This window comes from Lupinus angustifolius, unplaced genomic scaffold (genome assembly GCF_001865875.1).
Source record: "Lupinus angustifolius cultivar Tanjil unplaced genomic scaffold, LupAngTanjil_v1.0 Scaffold_5_129, whole genome shotgun sequence".
Lineage (NCBI taxonomy): Eukaryota > Viridiplantae > Streptophyta > Magnoliopsida > Fabales > Fabaceae > Lupinus > Lupinus angustifolius.
In genome coordinates this window covers 47,080-67,435 of record NW_017717341.1, presented here as the reverse complement: position 1 = coordinate 67,435, position 20,356 = coordinate 47,080, and the positions used below count along the sequence as shown (strand labels likewise).

Genomic DNA, 20,356 nt, shown 5'->3' with positions numbered 1-20,356 from the left:
TATAATCTTTTTTTTTTGTAGATATAATAACAATGAACATAAAAAAATAGTTTAAAAATAGAACTATGTTTGTGAACCTAATTAATCAAATGAAGTAAATATATGCATATAAATAAAAGTCGGTCAAGTACTATCTTTAGGTTGATATTCAAATTGAAACTCTATAAGCGATAAATGTTGAGTAGTGACGAGAGATTTATGATTTATGCAGTTTAATGACATAATGGATTCAAACCCTATTGTGATAATTTACTTCAAATAAAAAAATTATGAGAAAACTATATTTATAAACTATGTATTTGCTTTTCAAAAAACTAAAAAACAAATCTCCGTCTGAATATATATTTATCATTAAATCAGAAAATGAAATACATAATATCAAAAGAATCATGTATGACATCAATATTGGGTGGACGTGAGTGCATAGCAACTTGGAACTATGGAAGTAAGTCTTACAAGAGATGTGTTCTCCAAATTATATACTGAATTTTGTTCACTTGATAACAAAAACCAGAGTAAATTATACTGATACCCCTAAGTTTTAGTGAAATTATACAAACCACTTCTCATTTTTTCTAAACTTACACAAACCTGCTCTAGTTTTGTACTTTCATTACACTCACTACCCCTGTATAGGAAATAAGTGTAATTTTTAAACAAAAAATGTGATAAATGCAATCAAGTCAAATCTACACAATATATCATGTTTTGTTTAACTTAATTGCATTTATCACATTTTTTGTTTAAAAGATTACACTTATTTCTTATACAGGGATGGTCACCCTAATAAAAGTAGAAAGCTATGGGAGGTTTGTGTAAGTTTAGAAAAGTGAGGGGTGGTTTGTGTAATTTCACTAAAACTCAGGGGTGTCAGTGTAATTTATTCCAAAAATAATGAACATTAAATCAAATATGTATTATAATAAATATCAAGAAAATATATAAATTAATATTCATGTCGTTGTAGTATAGTGGTAAGTATTCCCGCCTGTCACGCGGGTGACCCGGGTTCGATCCCCGCAACGGCGTTTTTCTTTAGCATTTTTACTGTTTTTTTAATATTATTCTGTGGACTTTCTCTTTCTTGGGCTATCACATCTTTGGGTTCAAGTAGTAGGCGGAAATAGCCCTAAGTAAAGGAAAACTGGGCCCTTATCAAGATGTATAATGCCAAAAAATGGTTCATGAAATCAACTAATTAATCAAAGGGATGCTTTTTTTTAGTACGAAAAAAGGTGTTGCTTTTGAACCCCAATATTATCAACTTGGACCAAAAAGTTCTTAAAGTGAGTACTCCTCTTTATTTTAATAGAAATAAAATAAAGTATATTGAGATTGAATTTGAATTTGAGTTTTTGGGTGTGTCATTTATTTTACCTACAAATATATTTGTTAATAACTATGATTATAGAGAATAAATAACACAACTTTGTTTAATCTGACACAAGATTTCCAAAAAATATAATATATTATGAAGTCGAGTCCAAGTAATATAAAAATAAATATTGTTTGTTATTTCTTTCAGCTCCCCACTCTCTTTCAACCCTACCAGAAATTTTTTATTTCTCTTCCACTTCTATCATTTCGTTCTCTTTCTCCTCTATTTTCATTCTACCAAAAGAAGGCCCAACGTTTTTTTGGTTCCACCAGTATAGTATCCGCAATTACTTCATGGTGGTTTCATAATAATTGTTATACACCAAACCTTTTTACATTGATCAGTTCAGAGTCGTGATATACCAGTAGTTAATCATTACCTAAGTGGAAAGTAGCGGAAACTATAAAATTGTGGTTAGGTTTATATTACATTTAATGTAATTATAAAAATTATGGCCACAATTGTGGTTGTAGTATAATTAAGGAAATTTCAATACGGCAATATTAAGAATTTATGATAACAGTTACACTTATGGAGTTGTATAATTTAAAACACCTAATAATATATTTTTAATGAGTTGATTCTTTCGCTAGTAATGTTGTTTTAACGAATCTAAATTTCACCTTGACTTAGTCATTTCATATCTTTAAGTTATTCATTCATTATGTTAAATACGGTGTAATGCGTGAGGGATCAATTTAATGTACTCTTGGGACTCAAGTTTTGATACAAGCAAGAATACATTATGCCAAGACAAATAAAACAGCTTTGAAAGCCGCAAACCCAAATCAAATTCTTAGAAAAAAGTATAGACACGTAATGCTAAATTCTTTCCTTGGCAAACACGTAATACTTCAAACAAGTTGGTACAATTGAAACGGGTATAACTTTTATCAATTATGTTCACTTGGTACTAGTGCTAAGAATACTACGTATCTACAAATTTAAAATTTACGTCAACTTTTGTTTATATGTTCAACATTTTTGTATTATTACAAATAAATGCTGAATGATTTGTTTGAGTTTATATAGAGAAATTTAATTCTTTTAATAAATGTTTTATTAGTAAAATTTTGTACTTTTTATGATCTGAGCATATGAAGTTATTTTGTTCCTCAAATTTTAATGAAAAAGAATCCATTTTTAGTATGGTTTCGTTTGGTAAAGGACCAAATTTGGTCCTTCACGGTGTACGTCTTATTGGTATCAACATATAGGTTTCAAAAGACTCAATATCAATTATACTTCATTCCATATTATTTTTTTGTTTAAGGCAATGTACAAAACTTAAATAAGAACAAATATTTTTTTTATCATTCAAGTTGTTGTAGTATAGTGGTAAGTATTTCCGCCTGTCACGCGGGTGACCCAGGTTCGATCTCCGGCAACGGCGATTTTTAACATTTTTAAGGCTTTTATTTTTCTGTTTGGATTTTTTCCTTTTTGGGCTATAATCTTCTTTGGGTTCAAATAGTGAACGGATATATGGCCCAAGTAAGGTAGAGAGGTAAACTGGGCCCTCATGAAGGATGTATAATGCCAGAAAATGGTTCATGAAATCCACTAAATAATTAACAGGATCTGCTTTTGAACCCCAATGTTATCATTTTGGACCAGAAAGGTTTTAAATTTCTAAAAGTTAAGGCTAATTTATATAATCTTAGTAAAACTGATGGAGTATGAATAAAATTTACTCTATAGACATTAGTCTAAATGATGTTGTACAGTTATTATTACATTATAGTCTATTACATTATAGTTATTAGTCTAAATGATGTTTTTCGCTTCTACCACTATCAGTAATCCACTACAGTTTCATAATTGTCATACACCGAACCTTTTTACATTGATCAGTTTGTCTCAGTTTTAAGTCATGAAACAAGTGTATGAGTTAACATCTCAATCACAATAACTAGAAATATACTTATCATTCACTCCCCTAATTCAAAGCCAAGCCTTTATCTTCACCTAGTTAACAATAGTGTTGAGTGGATGACTCTTAAGTTAATGGATAGATGGAAAGTCATCCATTAATTCATATAAATTCATTTAAATTACATTTTAAGTTATTCAATTCATTCATATTCCATGGATTCTAATCCATCCAATTTATTCATGACTCTCTTTTGATGGATTTGGATGGATGAATATAAAATCAATTTGATTTTTTTTTATTGGAATTAAAAAAAATTATTGAAGAAAATCATTACTTTAAAAACTACTATTTCAACTAAACATTTTTTAATATCACCTTTTAAAAAAACACACATGGAATCATTTAGAAATCAATTTTTTGAAAAAATGATTTTTTGAACTTTTATAGAAAAATATTTTTTTTTAAACTTTTATGAGCATGTGTCATTTAAGATTTTACGTGTAAATTATTTAACAAATATTTTTAGAGTATAATACCTATGCACTTTCAGTATAAAGATTTATACATAATCACTATATCATTCACTATTCGTTTAGCTTACTTTTTTCGAATAACCGTTGATAATTAAATATAAACGGTAGATGATGTAGTGATAGTGTATAAAACTCATACATTGGCAGTGCATACATTTTTATCATACATCTATATGTTATATACTTAAAAATAAAATTTTAATATTAACTACATACACATTTCCTATAATTGATATTAATTTAATAAAATATTCACGGATGAATTTGCTTGAATTTAGTTTTCTTAAATATTAAATGAAATTGAAAATACAAAGAAAATCATTTTTTATTATTTTTGGATGGACTAGATATTCATCCAAATGGATATATCCAAGGATATCTATTGGATATAATGGATGGATTTGGATCCATCCATTATCAACAACATTCATTGGATTATATTCACTTAAATCCATTAACTCTAACGGATGAATTTGGATGGATTTAATTTGAATAGATTTAGATGGATTGTGGATAATTTGTCACCTTTAATAATTACACTTACTAAGTATAATTTAAAACACTCCTTAAACCTTAATATATTCTGAATGAGTTGATTCTTTTAACTCGAGAGTGATAAAAGTTCAATCACAAGCATCCTGCAGCTACTAATGTTGTTTTAACGAATCGGAATTCCTCCATGACTTAATCATATCACATCCTTTAATTATTCATTCATAATGTTAAGTGAGGTGTAAGGGTTTAGAAAAAGTATACACCCTTGCATTCGCATGGGTAATAATATGTATTGTATTAATTTAATTAAATAATGATTACATAACTTGTTAAATGAAATGTAATTGAGAAATACCTACTAAAACATGTTTTGTAGTAATCCATTGATAATATAAAGATGGTGGTAAATGAAATGATATTGAACTAGTAATGTTAAAAAAAGGAAACATGTTAGAAAAAGTTGAAGAATTTAGATGGAAAATTATAAGATATTTTTTAACCGGAGAATGTGACTAAAAATTAACTTATAAATCTTACTTTGTATATATTTGATTGTTGATGTAAAACTGTTGTACAATTATATGATATTGAATATGTTATTTTAAAAAAAAATGTAATAGTTAAATATAAATATTTCAAACATAATGTAAATTAAGTTATAGAATATATGTTAAAGATTTTGGAAAACTTCTTTATAAACAACATTTATTGTTGTCTTCAATGATTTATCATCCTTATCAATATCTTCAATCCATTTTTGCTCTATATTCTTGAAACAGCTACATACAACTGACCATGACTTAATATTGGCCTAGGTAAATACAACCTCATACTCTATAGTGATTGACCTTGCGATTTGTTGATTGTCATAGCGTATGACACAATTATAGGGAACTGTCTTCTAATAAGAATGGAAGGTCATGTTGATTGGGATAGTGACACTGATAACCTAGGAATGTAAATGATATTTCCAATATTTTTTCTAAACATTATCTTTGCCTCAAGTACATGATTAGTCATCTTGGTAACCACCAAGTAAGATGATGATCCATAAAAATGAAAAAAATGAAGAACTTTTAAATACATGTTCAGAAAAACTCAGTTAGCATTGATCAAATGTAAAACCTTTACAAACACAACCACAAAATAAATATGACGAACAACCACAAAAAGCAAGAAAAAAATATTCAAGATCACATTTTAAGACAAAAAAATGTGAATATAGATCGGCTGGAAAAAGTAAGATGATGATCCATAAAAATGAAAAAATAAGAACTTTTAAATGCATGTTCACAAAAACTCATGTAGCATTGATCAAAGGTAAAACCTTTGCAAACACAACATTCGTGTTTCAAAGGTAAAACGTTTGAAATAAAAAATCTAAGTATGAAAGTACAAAGGTAAAATAAAATACCCAGTTACCTTAAGTACAAGATTGAAGATGTATAGGAATGTGTATAACAGTTAAGACGTATAGGAGTTAAGATGTATGAGGTTTGGAGAAGAAGAAGAAACGAATAGCCATGATTGTGAGTTGGAAGTAGTAAGCCTGGAGAGAGAAGAAGAAGAAGAAATAAATGGTCGTGACACTGGATTGGAACAAAACAATATAACGTGACATGCTGGATTAATGACATTGCAAAACAACATAACGTGTTGAAGTTTCATACAAATTTCAAAATCTGCTTTAAATGTGTGTTATTATTATTATATTACATAGCAAAACAAATGAAATATGCAAAAAGACTTGAAATGTGTTTAAATATGTTTTATGATTTTTTTTTCTTTAAGGAAAAAATGGGTTTTACAATTTTGTCCTCTGAAAATCCAAGTGGCAAGAAAGGAAGATGTCTAATATGATAATAATAGCATTCCTTTCCATTTTTAATAAGATAGTAGATAGACATAATGCTAAATTGTTTCGTAGGTAAACACGTAATGCTTCAAACAAGTTGGCACAATTGAAGTGTTTAACTCACTTAAGTATGTGTAGTTTTGAATTCGGTTTCCTAAGTCCATGTGTATGTTTACAAACACTATTAACATGAAAACCTTAGTTTTGATGTTAATCTATCACCAAAAATTAATCTCCATTAGAATATTATGTGAGTAAATGTTCCACCCCGGTCAAACGGATGTTGTTGACTAGATTAGACTACTCAACAAAGGCTGAGCTAGAGCACTTGGCAGAGCCCTGAGTTACTAGCTGTCAGGCCAACCGACTGACTAGGCCTATCAGATAAATTATACCATCACTAGGACACTACTTCAAACCAATACAAAGGCACACTTTTGTCGTCCATCTGACGTGCTGCCATCTCCTACCATACGTCGCTTGTAACTCTCAGCTAACCCTCTACACTACGTCAAAAGCAGATCTATACTATGGTTACCACAGCCTATCGCAAGCTATAAGTCAATTATGCATATAGTATGACTTCACCAAGCCGCCCGACACACATAAAGTAGCTCCCTACTCTACCTGAGATAGGTCGGCCACACCAATAACATCCAACATAGAACTCTTCATCTACATCAACTATAAATAAGGGCTCCTCCCCTCATAATATGAATACAAGATATATGACACGCACGTGAAACCTCTAAAGAGAGGTTACTCTCGACTCTCGCACATATCTCATGTACAACTAGACATTGCCCCCCCCCCCATCTCTAACCCTAATATCTAATATCTTGAGTGTCATGCTTATACATACTATGAACCGTGGAACCCCTTCTTTGGTCTCTACTTACTTGGTCGTTGGAGCACATTTTCAATTACCTCTTTTGGCGGGCCTGAGCATACTACAGGCCTCTGCCCACCTAAAGGAGCGAAGTCCCCCTTGGAGGACATCATCGCATCAAGCTTTCTAGCCACGACAAGCTCCATCTAGAAGACCCATCCTCTCACACCCGAAGACCTGATTCAGGCCTTCCAACTTGGCTCACCCCTACTGCGACAAAGCGGGAGAACAATTATAAAAGAGTATAAAAATGATAAGTGTAAGTTAAGAGTACAAAGAAAGAGTAATTTTAGAAGTGTGAAATTTTTTGAACTCCAAAATAAAAATTAAAAAAAAAAATGTATGCGCTAATATTGTAAGAGTTTTTTATATTGTCATTGTATTATATATATAATTAATATTTAATTATCTTTGACTTTTTAAATATAAATAAATTGTAGATAATATATTGACTATATATAAATTTTAACTACTACTGGTTGGGCCGCGGCCATGAGACCTGCCTTCAGCTTCAACCCAAAAAACGTTAATCCGATTCTACAGTAAAATGAAACGCAAGCATGTTACTAGAAATATAACACTTGTCATTGTAACACTTGAACAGAATCATTCCCTACTCTATGAAAAGTCATTCCCCATCTTTCTCACTAAATCAATTCCATTAGGAAAAAAAACAAACAATGACAAATCTGAAAGACTCAAACGACACCGTTTCACCCCTATCCTTCACCGAATTCCCCGAAGACGTTCAACTCACCATACTCTCATTCCTCACTCCTTCAGAAATCACAAACTTCGCTTGCACCTCAAAACGCTTCGTTTCGCTCTGCCAAAACGACACCAAACTTTGGTTCACCATGTGCCACCGTAGGTGGGGCCCAAAGACCCATATCAATAAATGGGTTAAGGGCAAAGTAACCTTCAAGCTTCTCTACAGAACCCTCCACGATTGGGACAATCTCATCGGTTTCTGGCGCCGTAGTGGTAACCAAGGAACAACCACCGCCGCAGCGACACCGTCGTTGGTGTTCTTTGAGTGGGGACCATCGTTTATTTCAGGTTCCAGGGTTTCGCCGTCGAAAACCGGAACCTATGATGTGATCAAGTCTCCGTTCCTTTGGATGAGTTTATCATCAGAGGGACAGGTTGTTAATTATCTTGATCCTTCCGGCCGTGTTGATTTGAATTCAGATTTGTTCGAATTCGGTTTGGGATTTGGATTCTCTGAGAATGAATTGATTCCGGTGAATGTTAGTTTCATGGGGAAAACTCACTTTATTGTGGAGGAGAATTTGAATGTTGTGTGTTCCAGTTCTTATGAGCAGAGGATGCATGAGTTCAGTAGAAGCTCCAGTGGAGTGAATCTTGGTGGAGATGATGGTTTTGGTGTTGGAGAGAATGTGAGTGGGATTGGATCGTCTGGGAGCTTGCCAGATAGGGTAGTGACGGAGATTTATCAGCGGTTTGCAAATAGGACTAGTCCGGGAAGTGATAAGTCGAGGAAGCAGAGGAGGAAGGAGAAGGAGAGATTAGCTAGGAGGAAATTTGAGCCTGAACATTTTGTGAAGATTGTGAATTGTTCGCCGACTCCATTGCGGCCTTTACAAGGCCTATGGAAGGTGTTATTTCAAGTGTTACTTGCTCTTGCTCAATTATGTTATAGTATTTATATACCATGATGCTGCAATATATATCTTTTATTTGATATCATTAGCTAGTTGAGAAACTTGGTAGAATCTTGCCTGGTTCAAGCATGTGTGGAGAAGACATGTAAAAGATAGAGTAAAGGTAGTAGATTAGTTAGAGGAGATCCCAATCGCTATAGTATCGAGTTTCCAAGAAAAACTATAGATGAAACCATGAAGAAGGATTTAGATGTAAATGTTTATGACAGGACAGTATTGTATTGTTCGGTATGATGAGCCACCTTGATGAAAAAGGATTGGTTGTTGTTGTAAGGTTTAACTAGTTGAATAATTGATGCATAAAAAGAAAATTGTTAAAAGAGAAGGGGAAGAACATAAGAATCATGATCATTTTTGTAATATGGAAGTAGCTAGCTGTAATGAAAGCTGAGAAATTTTGATCTTTTGTAGTAAGTTAGACGGTTTGGATGATGTGCGGAGATGCAATCATATGATTGATTTTGTGTCAATGTAGATCAGGGAATTATATGATTCTACTACTTGTTGCATTTTGTGTGAACCATGGATCTATTGCACAATTATGGCTTCCTTTTTAAATCTATGTTGATTTTAAAGATGGATGATGATAGAGCTCTTCATATAGTGATAGTTGTATGATGGACTCTTTGCTATTATTGTTTCAGGGAATATGTCATGACTTGAGTTTAGCCTTTTACCTTGTGGCATACGATGACATTGGAGGCATTGCCTGTCGACTAGTTGGGGATTATCCTGATTATTTTTCCAGCTATGCTCCAGTTTTCTGGACGTCTAAGGCTAAATTTCTGGAATCTCCCTTTTCTATGGAGGAAGAGTCGTTGTATGACAGTCGCATTCATCTTCGACCACTTCAAGCAGTCAACGAAATATATGAGCAGTTCCCTTTCTCAGATGATGAAGTGGTAAATCAAATTCAGCAGTTCCATTTGTCACACAATGAAGTGGTACATCGAATTCTTCACGTCAGCTCACATTATGATTTAGTTATTCCAGAACTGGGTGGAACAATAAATCAAAGGAACACAAAGGGAAGGATCTGGCAGTACCTAAGTGGCACTTTTGGATTTGGATTCGTTCATGACAATTTTGTCATCGACATGAAGCACATCATCCACGATGGTTGTATTCTGGATGCAGTAAAACCTTCTGCCAATTGATTCATTTATTCGCATTCTTTATTCATAGACCAATAATACAGCAGGGATGGCACCTGTACCTTGTGGCTTAGTGTATTATTAGATTTGAACATGATTGTAATTTCCTTAGATGGTGTCCTGTTTAGCTTCCCAAGCTAGTTTCTTTACTGTGTTTTTAGGCAGAAAGTATCAAGTAGGCACTATTTTATTGCTTAACCTACCATTGATACTACCTTATATGTCCTTTGCTTTGAAGTTTGGGTTCAACAATATGGCGTTTTCTGAATGTATTATATTACCTCTATTAGCTCAGATATTTTACTTCTATAATTATATACAGGACTCTTACTGCAAGTGTTAGTTTCCAATACGTTTTAGAATGCACTAACTAAATTGCTTTTGAATAGATGCAGATTGAAAACAGGACAGAAACAGGGTCATCTAGCATGCAAATAGCCAACCCTTTTGGCTTATTTTCTTCTTCTACTCTCCCAGAAACTGTAAAGCGTATGGTTGTTTTCCATTTTGTGGCTTTAATATTTTTGTTCTCTTGAACATATCTCACTATTTTTTGGGTACTTTCACGTTCTTGCTTTTAACTAGTCTGAAAAAAAATTCTCTTTTGTGCATCATATGGATTCAGAGTAAGGAACTTTCAATGTTAGATTGAGATGAAATAGAAAGTTGATTGTGTTCTTGTATACTTGAAATTGTGTGGCTGGGTATGAGGAATGTTGTAGTTGTAAGTTGTGTAAATACAAAATGAAGTTTGGGTGTTGAAAGGTATATGTAGGATATGAAATAGGAAGGGAATGAGTTTTAAGAAGTGTTGTAGCTTCAACTTCTGTATCAATTACAGTATTTTAAAAAGTGAATAGTGTACTCCTTATTGTTACATGGCTAATCTACCATACTCCCCTGGCTTTGTTGCATCCATCAACTACACCAATCAGTTTGTGTGCCAGTCACCCTGGTCCATCTTAATCTTATGGACACTGTTCTATGTCACATAGGCCTCAGCATCATCATCCTGTGTTTACTAGACTTCTTGAGCTTCCCTCCAAGCTTAGCCTCATTCTCACCTTATTATGAATGGGTATGGCCCAACAAATGGGTCTTCCTATTATCCATATGCTATGACTGCAAGTTCTACTAGAAAAGATTTTAAGGCCATGCCTTGGTTTCGGCTTAGGGGCAACAAATCATTTGACATCTGAGTGAGCTTATGCTATTTGCGTCATTATATGTATCAAGAATTGTGATTGATTAAAGAAAATGCAGTTAAAAATATAATTATTAAATATTTTTCTGACACATAGAATAACATATATTGTGGGACATAAGATTTGCTCTTGACATCTATACTATCTTGCTACACGAGAATAGAGAACTTTGGTCCTAGTCAGATTTCCATGGATAATGGAAATAGTATTCTAATAAAATATACAGGATACTCAGTATAAACTTTTCATTAAATAATCTCCTATAAATTTCTTATATTACGAAAAAAAAACTAATTATTGCCTCTCAATTTGCTAGGGGTAACTTCTTTATTTTGAGTTAGACGCCGGTGATTAGTGGAAAATTTACGTGGGTAGTGTAGTTTGACTATACTATCCCATGTTTGGGGTAGCTTTTGAATTAATTATGGGAATGAGGTATTTTTTGTGGATCTCGTGGTTGGTGTCCACAATTTCAACAAAGTTGTGGATGAGAAATGCGATTTCCCACCAATCTTGTGGACCACACCCATGATTTTCTTACACGGTGTCAGCCTTCCTATAAGTCGTGCACCAGGGACACGATTTTCATGGCAATCTCGTGGACCCGGTACACTAACCTTTAGGTTCGATTCGCCTCCACCAATTTAAGTATATTGGATGCAAATGGGATGAACAGCAAATCCCCTTCATGATACTTTGGAAAACCTTGATGTGTTTTGCACCAACACAACAAGCGTATCTTTCAATAATAGAGAATAAAACATTATGCCTTGAAGTTTCTCTATTTATAGAGAAATAAAGGTCACTTGGTGAGAAGAAACACTTTTAGGATTCTACACTAATTTACGAATAGCCATATACAAACACAGTTCACTTATTATCTAAATGAGTTCCGTAGTTTAGTGATAAGGTACATTGTTTGGCAAGTAACACATCTTTGGTTTGAATTTCTGCGGTTGCATTGTTTCATTTTTATTCACGTTAATAATGAATAAAACGTGGACAAAACCATCCAAGCAGAATTGAACTCATGACCTCCAATTCATTGCCAATAAGTACAACCACTAAACCAATTATCATTCTTTTTCATATATTATGAAACTAAAATATATATATATATATACGCGCTATGTGAATTCATATATTTTGGAAATATCTCTCGTATATACTTGGTCACACTCATAAGGTCATAATCAATCATGTACTACATTTTAATATAACTCATAAATAAAATATTGTTTGATTTTTGTTATGGTTGTTGTATGGGTAAAGCACATAGGCTTCAGGCCCCTGCTTCTACTCGTGTTTGCCATTCCTCTTTTGACCTGTTATTCCTTGATCTATGGGGACTTGCCTCTGTTCACTCTACTTAGGATTTATATATTATCTCTCTATTGTTAACCCTTATGTCAACCACACTTTGATTTTCTATCGGAACAAAAATCTGAAACCTTTACTATGTAAGTATGTATAAATAATTCCTAAAACTTGTTCAATAAATCAGCTGTTCAAAGTGATTTTGGTGGTGAACATAAACCCTTTATTAATTTTCTCGAGTCCTTGGGTATCATTTATAGGCTCTTTTGCCCTCATACTCATTCTCAACTAGGTACTGTTAAGGAAAGCACACACAGTAGAGTAGAGACTAGTTCAGCTCTACTTGCTCCTGTAGCATGCATTTCCAATGTCTCTTATCAGTATCATGCTTCATAGCTCATGTTTGTCTTCCAATGACCTATTTGGAGCATGCATTTACAAATGTTGTATTTCTTATTAACATATTATCTTCTCTACTCTTCAAAACCAACCCCCTAACTTCTTACTTTTTGGTACAAATTCCGAGTATGATTATCTATGGGTCTTTGGTTGGGCTTGTTTTCCTCTATTCTGCATTTTCCTAGTTTCAATCCTACATCTCATTCTAATACTAGTTCTCATATTATGCATCCAAGTCCATAATTCCATATGTTGTTCCTAATCCTAATTGTGTTTCTGATTCTAGTAATTTTTGTTGTAATTCTCATACTATATCTCTTTCTCATTCTCCTAATTTTCTCATACATCTCCTTCACATTCTATTCCATCAGCTTCCTCACCTTCCAATTCTCTTTCATCTCCTTCAATCCCTGTATCTCATATTCCTTCAGCTCACTCTTTACCTTCTTCATCCATTGCCTTATCTCCTAATTATTCCTCCTTTTCACTTTCTTATTCTCCCCCTGCAACAGTTTCATTGCACCCCATGCAAACAAGGCCCAGTTCTAGAATTTTAAAAACCATTATGCCAAGAGTCTTATTGACTCAAACTTAACCTAGAAGTGCCAAAACTGCTGTAGTAGATCTTCTATGCAGATCAATGTTTGATTTCTAGGAGCGACACTTGTTAAGAGGGACAGTCACACCTCCTGAAAAGGATTAGTTCCTTATCAAAAGTGAAGGAATACCCTTAATAATACAAAAAAAGCAATGTAAGCAAAATTATGATGCTCTCATGGAATTAGGAACTTAGTAATTATTTCTTCTTCCTCCTCATAAGCAAGCAATAAGATGCAAGTGAATTTTTAGGATCAAAGAAATTCCTGATGAGACTATGCACATGTACAAAGCAAGGCTTGTAACTAAAGGTTTTCTTCAAAAACATGAAGTGGATTATAGTTAAACTTTTTCACATGTGATCAAACCTGTCACTATCAAGATTTTATTAACTCTAGTTGCTTCTTATCAATGGTCTATTGAGTAACTAGAGTTCAACAATGCCTTTTTTGAATGAATTTCTAGATGAAAAAGTATACATGACTTAGCCAGTGGGTTTCTAGATGAAGAAGTATACATGACTCAGTCAGTGAGTTTCTAGCATAACAACATGTCTTTGGTTTGCAAACTATATAAAGCAATTTATGAGTTTAAACAAGCTCCCAGATAGTGGTTTGAAAGGTTAAACGTACTCTTATCAAGCTTGGGTTCATGGTTAACAAATGTGACAATTCTCTTTTCGTTCGTATCTCTACTGCATATAAGCTTTGTCTTAGTCTATGTATAATGATATCATGGTCACATATTCCTCTTCAACTTATATGTTCATAAACTTATATCTCATCTTAGCTATACATTTCCTCTCAAACAACTTGACAAATTAGATTACTTTCTTGGTATAGAAGTAAAATATTTTATGATGAATCCCTATTTTGTCTCAATCTAATTATATAAGAGATCCCCTTGAAGGGGCTAATGTCGAATAATCTAAACCTATGTTTGCTCCTATAGTAATTGCCAACTAACTCAACAAGGGTCAAATTGTTATGAAGATCCAACTTTGCACATGTCAAATGTTAGTGCCTTACAATATGAAAAAGTAATTAGACTTGATTTGGCTTTCAGTCTCAATAATGTCTGTCAATTTCTTGGTCACCCGTTCAAACTTATTGATCTTTTGTTAAGAGAATTCTAAGGTATCATCAGGGCACTATTTCACATGGGCTCTATTTAACCAACTTCCACTGAAGCTCCCTTACAACTAATAGTTTTAGTGATGCTAACTAGGCCTCCAACTTAGATGCATGCTTGCTTCTTGGTCCCAATCTTATCACATTGTGGTCTAAGAAACATAAAACTATCTCTAAAACCAGCACAATCGCTGAATACAGAAGTCTCGCTCTGACTTCTCAGAAGCTAATGAGGATAGAGTCATTATTCACTGAGCTACAGTTCACTTATAAACCACCTATGGACCTACCATATTGTCTGAAAATCTAAGTATTGTTGTTATTTCCATTAATCCAGTTTTGCATAACTGATTGAGTTGGGTCTCTTTTTTGTCAGAGACAATATCCAAAATAAGACTCTTCAAATGAAACATGTTTCTTCAGAATTTCAGAAACAGACATAACTTCCTACTACCGAGTTTCTTTCTCATGGGCATCAGCTGCAAGTCAAAGACATTCTCAACCTGGTTTAGCACCCTCAATTTCAAGGGGTGTATTACAGAATAGGACTAAGGCTAGTTAGAGTTAGTTACCGGTTAGTCAGAAATTGTGACAAGGCTTACAGCTAGAGTCTCTATACCAGCTAAGCTATAAATATACCTTCCTCTTCATTGTAATGGTTTAACAAACTCATTAATAGAAATTCATAGTTTTCTCTCATGTTTACATTCTCTTCTTTCGTATCTTTTCTTATCAGTTTACACAGAACACAAAGTGATGAAGATCCACACACTCAACTAAGGAAAAAATGGAATACCATATTTGTCCTGGGTAAAGATCTTATCAGACTCCAAGTAACAGTAAAGCATAAAAGATAGCAGAAACTTATTGTGCAGTAAAATGGAACTTGAGAAAGGGAAAACTCAGTCTCAAAACTCTTTTGTCAAGCATTTCATGTCTAGGCTGCAACTTCACCATTGATTTTCTCATGCACTGCATTTTTCTCTTGATCCCCTTCGAGCTGGCTTAAATTTCCTTTCTCCTTAATGAGTTGGATATGGTGGTGTTTGCAGTAGAGTTTTCCCTCATGTGCAATGTAGTTGGAAGGACTGATAACACATCCTCCATGGCTGCATTTGAAACAGCTCTTATGGTAAGGAGTTCCATTCACTGTAACCTGTATCATTACAAAACATAAGGAGTATTACACCCATCATGAAGTGTATGTATTACACTAGGATAATAAATTGTGTGCAAAAGGGTGCTTTGTAATTTATCAATTTTGGAACCATGGCGTTGGTTTAGTAGTGTAAAGCCATTAGATTCTCAGAACGATCAAAAGGTAAAAGGTTTGATTCCTGAGAGCGACACCTGTTGAGAGAGGCAGTCACACACCTCGAAACGAAGTAGTTCCTTACCAAAAGGTGAGGGATAACCGTGGTAGTATCAAATTTTTTTTTATCAATTTGGCAATAGAGGCCATGGTCATGTTGTTACCTTCTCAGTGGGATACACTGTTTTCTGACAACCAGCACATTTATCCCTTGTTCCACCGAACATACTTGAAGCTTTGGATGCTGCTGGTTTCTGATTAAAATAGTTCAACAAATAGATAAGTGATAGAAAAATGACTGCAAACACCTAGAATTAGCATTTATTACCTCATTATCACTGTTCTTTTCTGGTTTAGCAATTTTTGGTGTCCCTAATTTGGCAAAAGGTAGTAGTAAAGTTGAGTTAATTAGTAGGAAATTGTATTAAAGTATTGACTAAATATTCATTTCAATCCCTTATGTTTTTCAAACTTACTCTTAAAAATTGAAAAATCCAAAATGGTCCCAAAAAATTCAAATTCAGGTCAAATTAATCATTTTAACATGTTTTAAGAACTAATTTGACCATAAAAATGATTAATTTGACCCACATTTAAAAAAATTATGGACCATTTTGGGTTTTTCAATTTCTGACAGACCAAATCGGTAAGGTCGAAAATCATGAGATACTGAAGTGTGTATTTACTTTAAAGCATTTAATAACTGGATTCTTGATCATTTGTTACCTTCAAAGCTCTTGTCAAGGCTACCAGTTCTTTTGAAGATTTGGTCAAAGTGTGGCCTGCAGTAAAGAACTCCCTCAAAAGAGTTGTAGTTGCTAAGCTGCAAATACATTAATTTGTCAGCAAATTTCTTTTATGAAAATTACACACCATAAGGCAAAGAGGTTTCAATATTATTTGCTGGTTTTCTAAAATTTTGGCAACAAAGTTTAGGACCACATGCAAACCAGAAATAACCTGCAACAAAGAAGCAATATTCCTTGGGATTTGATCCTCTCATTATTTTTTGTTATATAATCACCTAAAAGATAGATCGGCACACAAAAAAGTGACATGTGAGTATTCACAATGTTTTAAATTGCAGTCCATAACAACAACTGGAGACATAATATTGCGGTTGTAGGAGTCTTCGTAACAATATCACAGCCGCAATTATGGCCACATCCTGTATTTTCCAACGATTTTCCACAATTGCTATAAACACAGCATAACCAAGACCACAATTTAAAACATCGTATATCCCATGAAAATTACATTTTTTTTCATGGATCATTATAAGAAGTGCAAGCAAGTTTACATTTTTTATATTTTATTTGATGAATCAAACAAGTTTATCAGATCTAAAGGTAGAACCATGAAGTGGACTATAAAAATGATAATATAATTATTTATTTTAAGAAAGTAGAGAGAAACCTTAAGAGTTCCTTTGCAGTGGTGGCATCTGAAGCAAGCTTTGTGAAATACTCTGTTATCTGCAGTCAACTTATCAACCAGATAAACTGTTTTATCACAAGCCATACATTTTTGGGTTGTTCCTGCAAATGCCATATTTTCTTATCCTCTCACCTCACCAAGTTGAAAAGAAAGAAGGGTATGATATATGAGTGTGAGTGTGAGTTTATTTGAGTTTCTGAGGTTGTTTGTCACTGCAAGTGTGAACAGAAACAATGAAGATTGAAGGGGTGTTTTGATAGCAGAAATTGCGGAGACAAAAAGAACACTTCCTAACTATTATAACGTCATAGGCAATCATTTTGATAAAATTTTAAGCACCTAACTGCATTTTCTTTGACCACATTGTCCCAAAAATTATATTATGTGACTAATTATGAAACTACTTAATTATTACATAAATAATATATAAATGTATTTTATGGAATAGAAAATTTGCTCGCCCGTATATTCATTTTATTTTTCCTGTCTGAACATAAGTGCATAAAAACTAAGATATAATAAGAGTATCATGTACAAAAAAAATAAAGTTATAGGAAAAATATATATACTGACAGTATATATTTTTTATACATTGTTATTGTATTATCTATAATTTATCTTTAATCATTATTAATTCTTTAAAAAATTAATACAAATGAATAGTTAATAATATACCGATTGTGTAAAAATCTTTACACACCAAAGTATATAGATTTTACACTCAAAATTTAAACAGTTGAACTATTTAATGATATGAATAATGATGTACCTTATGATTTGGTTGGCCTTATTGACAATTGTGATTTTTGTCTATAACTTTAGCACTTTCATTATAATAGAATTCCCCTTTCAGATTGATGTACAATATAATTATCCAAGTTTGCCGAGTAAGGTAAATGTATCCTTATAATTTAAAAGAATATATAATTGTTTTAAAGTTACACTATTAATCAAAAATAACAATGACTAATAAAAAACAGGTTAAAGAAAATTGTATATTTATTTGAAGTGTACTAATTTGTTCTTTAAATACTTAAATATATTGATGATTGAATTAGATATAAAAGTTTTAATTATCTTTTTTTAATATAAATTATTATATTGTCAGTAAGAAATTAATAATTTTATTTTTTAATATTTTTTAATTGGTATTATTGCTGAAAATGATCTTTTTAGACTAGGTGTACAAAATAACTAAAATAAGGTAAATGAGTTAATCAAACATACGTTGCCTTTGTTTTTGTCAATTAATTAAAGCATTAATTAATTATATATGAAACCATAAATTAGGAAACAAAAAGTTTGATTTATATACAAATTATCTTCGCACATCCTGCACTTATGTTTTTTAGAACAGGAAGTTTTACGGTTTCTATTTCTTCAACATTTGATTTAAAATACGACAAATTGCACCTCAACCAAAACTCTTAGGTATTTAAATTCATAACATGTGAGTATTATATTTCAAAATATAATCTCAACAATAGCTGTACCATATGTTTGGTTGCCACAACAATACTCATTTCCAGGTTCAATAAAAACACAATACGAACATAAAACATGTTAATTGTTGAAAAAATCAAAACATGAAACCTATAATCATTGAAAAATGAACCAAAAGACCAACATTATAACTCGTAATTTAGGAATTATAACTATGAACCTATGCGAGTTATTATATTATGTCAAAAAACCAGAAATCTGTATACGTATTTCATCAAAATTACTATAAAGGATGAAGTTCATTTCTTCATTGAATGGATGATCAAAGAGTTCACTTTATGCACAAATTACTAATGTAGTAGAACAACTGATAATAATCCTTCCTATAATAAAAATTTGAAAATTTCATGCTGTAGACGCTCCCCACCTTTACCTCTTACAATCAAATTGTACATAGTGTTGTCTCATAATGTATATCATTCTATGTGTTATGAGCTTATGATTGATTAGAAAAAATATTTAAGTTAAAATTTAATTATTAAATAATTTTTTAATCAATTACAACTTATAGTACATAGAGTAATAAATATTATGGGATCAGAAGATATGCTCCCCAATCAAATATATCACTTTTGTAAAATAAAATTAAAATGAGGTATCACTTTTTATTTGTTAGTCAATTCTAGTTTATCCGAGACGGAGACACACAGAGGATTTCATTCCTCACAATCTGCCAGTGAATGTATCAACTATGACCCCTACCATCAACTGGAGCAGGCATATACAGATTAGTTGAAAAATGTATTTAAATTAAAAATTTAATAATTAAATATTTATTTGACTAATTATAAACTATTATATACAGTGATATATTTTTTGGATAGAAGATGTTCACTCACCATCAAGACCTCAGTAGCCTTCTACTTCTGAACATCTTCCCAAAAGCACTTTTTATATGCTATTTCCTATTTGAATTGTACTCTAACAAATTACAAATAACACCTCAGGCTTCCAATTAATCTTAAACTAGTTATAAACTAACTCCTAACCATTAAAATAGACCTCTGAAAAGTCTTAAAATCTGAGTTAATTAGTGCACATTTCAAAGGAAAGCCAATTTGTAATCGTGGGGTCCCATGCCTTGTACGTGGTCACTGCCATCACCTTATCGTCCAACATCCAGCTGGCCTGCTTTCATTCTCGAATCTAACTTTTCAAATTGTAGCACATGATTTCTTAACTTACAAGCATGGATAAAGTTTGACCAATTTTACCATTTACAACCCTTGGTTAAATTGTATACAGCCATCTACATGGATCTTCAAAAAATCATAACCATGTTGTGGTGTAAGACCCCATTAAATTTTAGAAAAACTAAAAAGTCATTGATTCAATTTTTGGAAACGACATTTATTGAAAGTGACAAATATCTTTGGTAGTACTAAAAAAGATAAATCTTCTATTTAAGTTGTATTATACTTTTCTTACTATTACTACATGTGATGCCACTATTTTAAATTGCACTCTATAATTAATTGATGTTACAATATTGCTGTTTTGGAAGTAATACAATTGCAATTGTACCTTGTTCGTACTATTTTCTCACAATTGGGATAGATAAATGTAAGACTGTAATTTGGCACAAAGATAC

General features: G+C 32.4%; 2 protein-coding genes and 2 long non-coding RNA genes across 4 annotated transcripts; 2 read left to right on the top strand and 2 right to left on the bottom strand.

The window, feature by feature from the left end:
* Window positions 1–7,617: 7,617 nt before the first annotated feature.
* LOC109337338 (F-box protein At3g12350-like) lies at window positions 7,618–10,102 on the top strand. The gene is made up of 2 exons (XM_019574294.1): window positions 7,618–8,645; window positions 9,356–10,102. The coding sequence occupies exons 1-2, from the start codon at window positions 7,707–7,709 to the stop codon at window positions 9,866–9,868; spliced, it is 1,452 nt and encodes a 483-aa protein (XP_019429839.1). The 5' UTR covers window positions 7,618–7,706; the 3' UTR covers window positions 9,869–10,102.
* Window positions 10,103–14,628: 4,526 nt separating this feature from the next.
* LOC109337343 lies at window positions 14,629–20,199 on the bottom strand. The gene is made up of 3 exons (XR_002106435.1): window positions 20,185–20,199; window positions 19,987–19,990; window positions 14,629–14,963 (listed from the first exon to the last, which is right to left on the bottom strand). It is a non-coding gene; the product is annotated as an uncharacterized LOC109337343 (long non-coding RNA).
* LOC109337341 (LIM domain-containing protein WLIM1-like) lies at window positions 15,137–17,588 on the bottom strand. The gene is made up of 5 exons (XM_019574299.1): window positions 17,242–17,588; window positions 16,552–16,648; window positions 16,154–16,197; window positions 15,990–16,079; window positions 15,137–15,669 (listed from the first exon to the last, which is right to left on the bottom strand). Exons 1-5 carry the CDS (start codon window positions 17,374–17,376, stop codon window positions 15,451–15,453), a joined length of 585 nt encoding a protein of 194 aa, XP_019429844.1. The 5' UTR covers window positions 17,377–17,588; the 3' UTR covers window positions 15,137–15,450.
* LOC109337342 lies at window positions 16,164–16,685 on the top strand. Its single transcript, XR_002106434.1, has 2 exons — window positions 16,164–16,254; window positions 16,519–16,685. It is a non-coding gene; the product is annotated as an uncharacterized LOC109337342 (long non-coding RNA).
* Window positions 20,200–20,356: the final 157 nt, after the last annotated feature.

Coding starts and splice junctions, on each gene's coding strand:
- LOC109337338 (XM_019574294.1), top strand. CDS start 7,707: ATGACAAATCTGAAAGACTCAAACGACACCGTTTCACCCCTATCCTTC. Junction 8,646..9,355: donor CTTTACAAGGCCTATGGAAG/GTGTTATTTCAA, acceptor TTATTGTTTCAG/GGAATATGTCATGACTTGAG.
- LOC109337341 (XM_019574299.1), bottom strand. CDS start 17,376: ATGGCATTTGCAGGAACAACCCAAAAATGTATGGCTTGTGATAAAACA. Junction 16,198..16,551: donor CCTTGACAAGAGCTTTGAAG/GTAACAAATGAT, acceptor TTGCCAAATTAG/GGACACCAAAAATTGCTAAA. Junction 15,670..15,989: donor CAGTGTATCCCACTGAGAAG/GTAACAACATGA, acceptor GTAATGATACAG/GTTACAGTGAATGGAACTCC.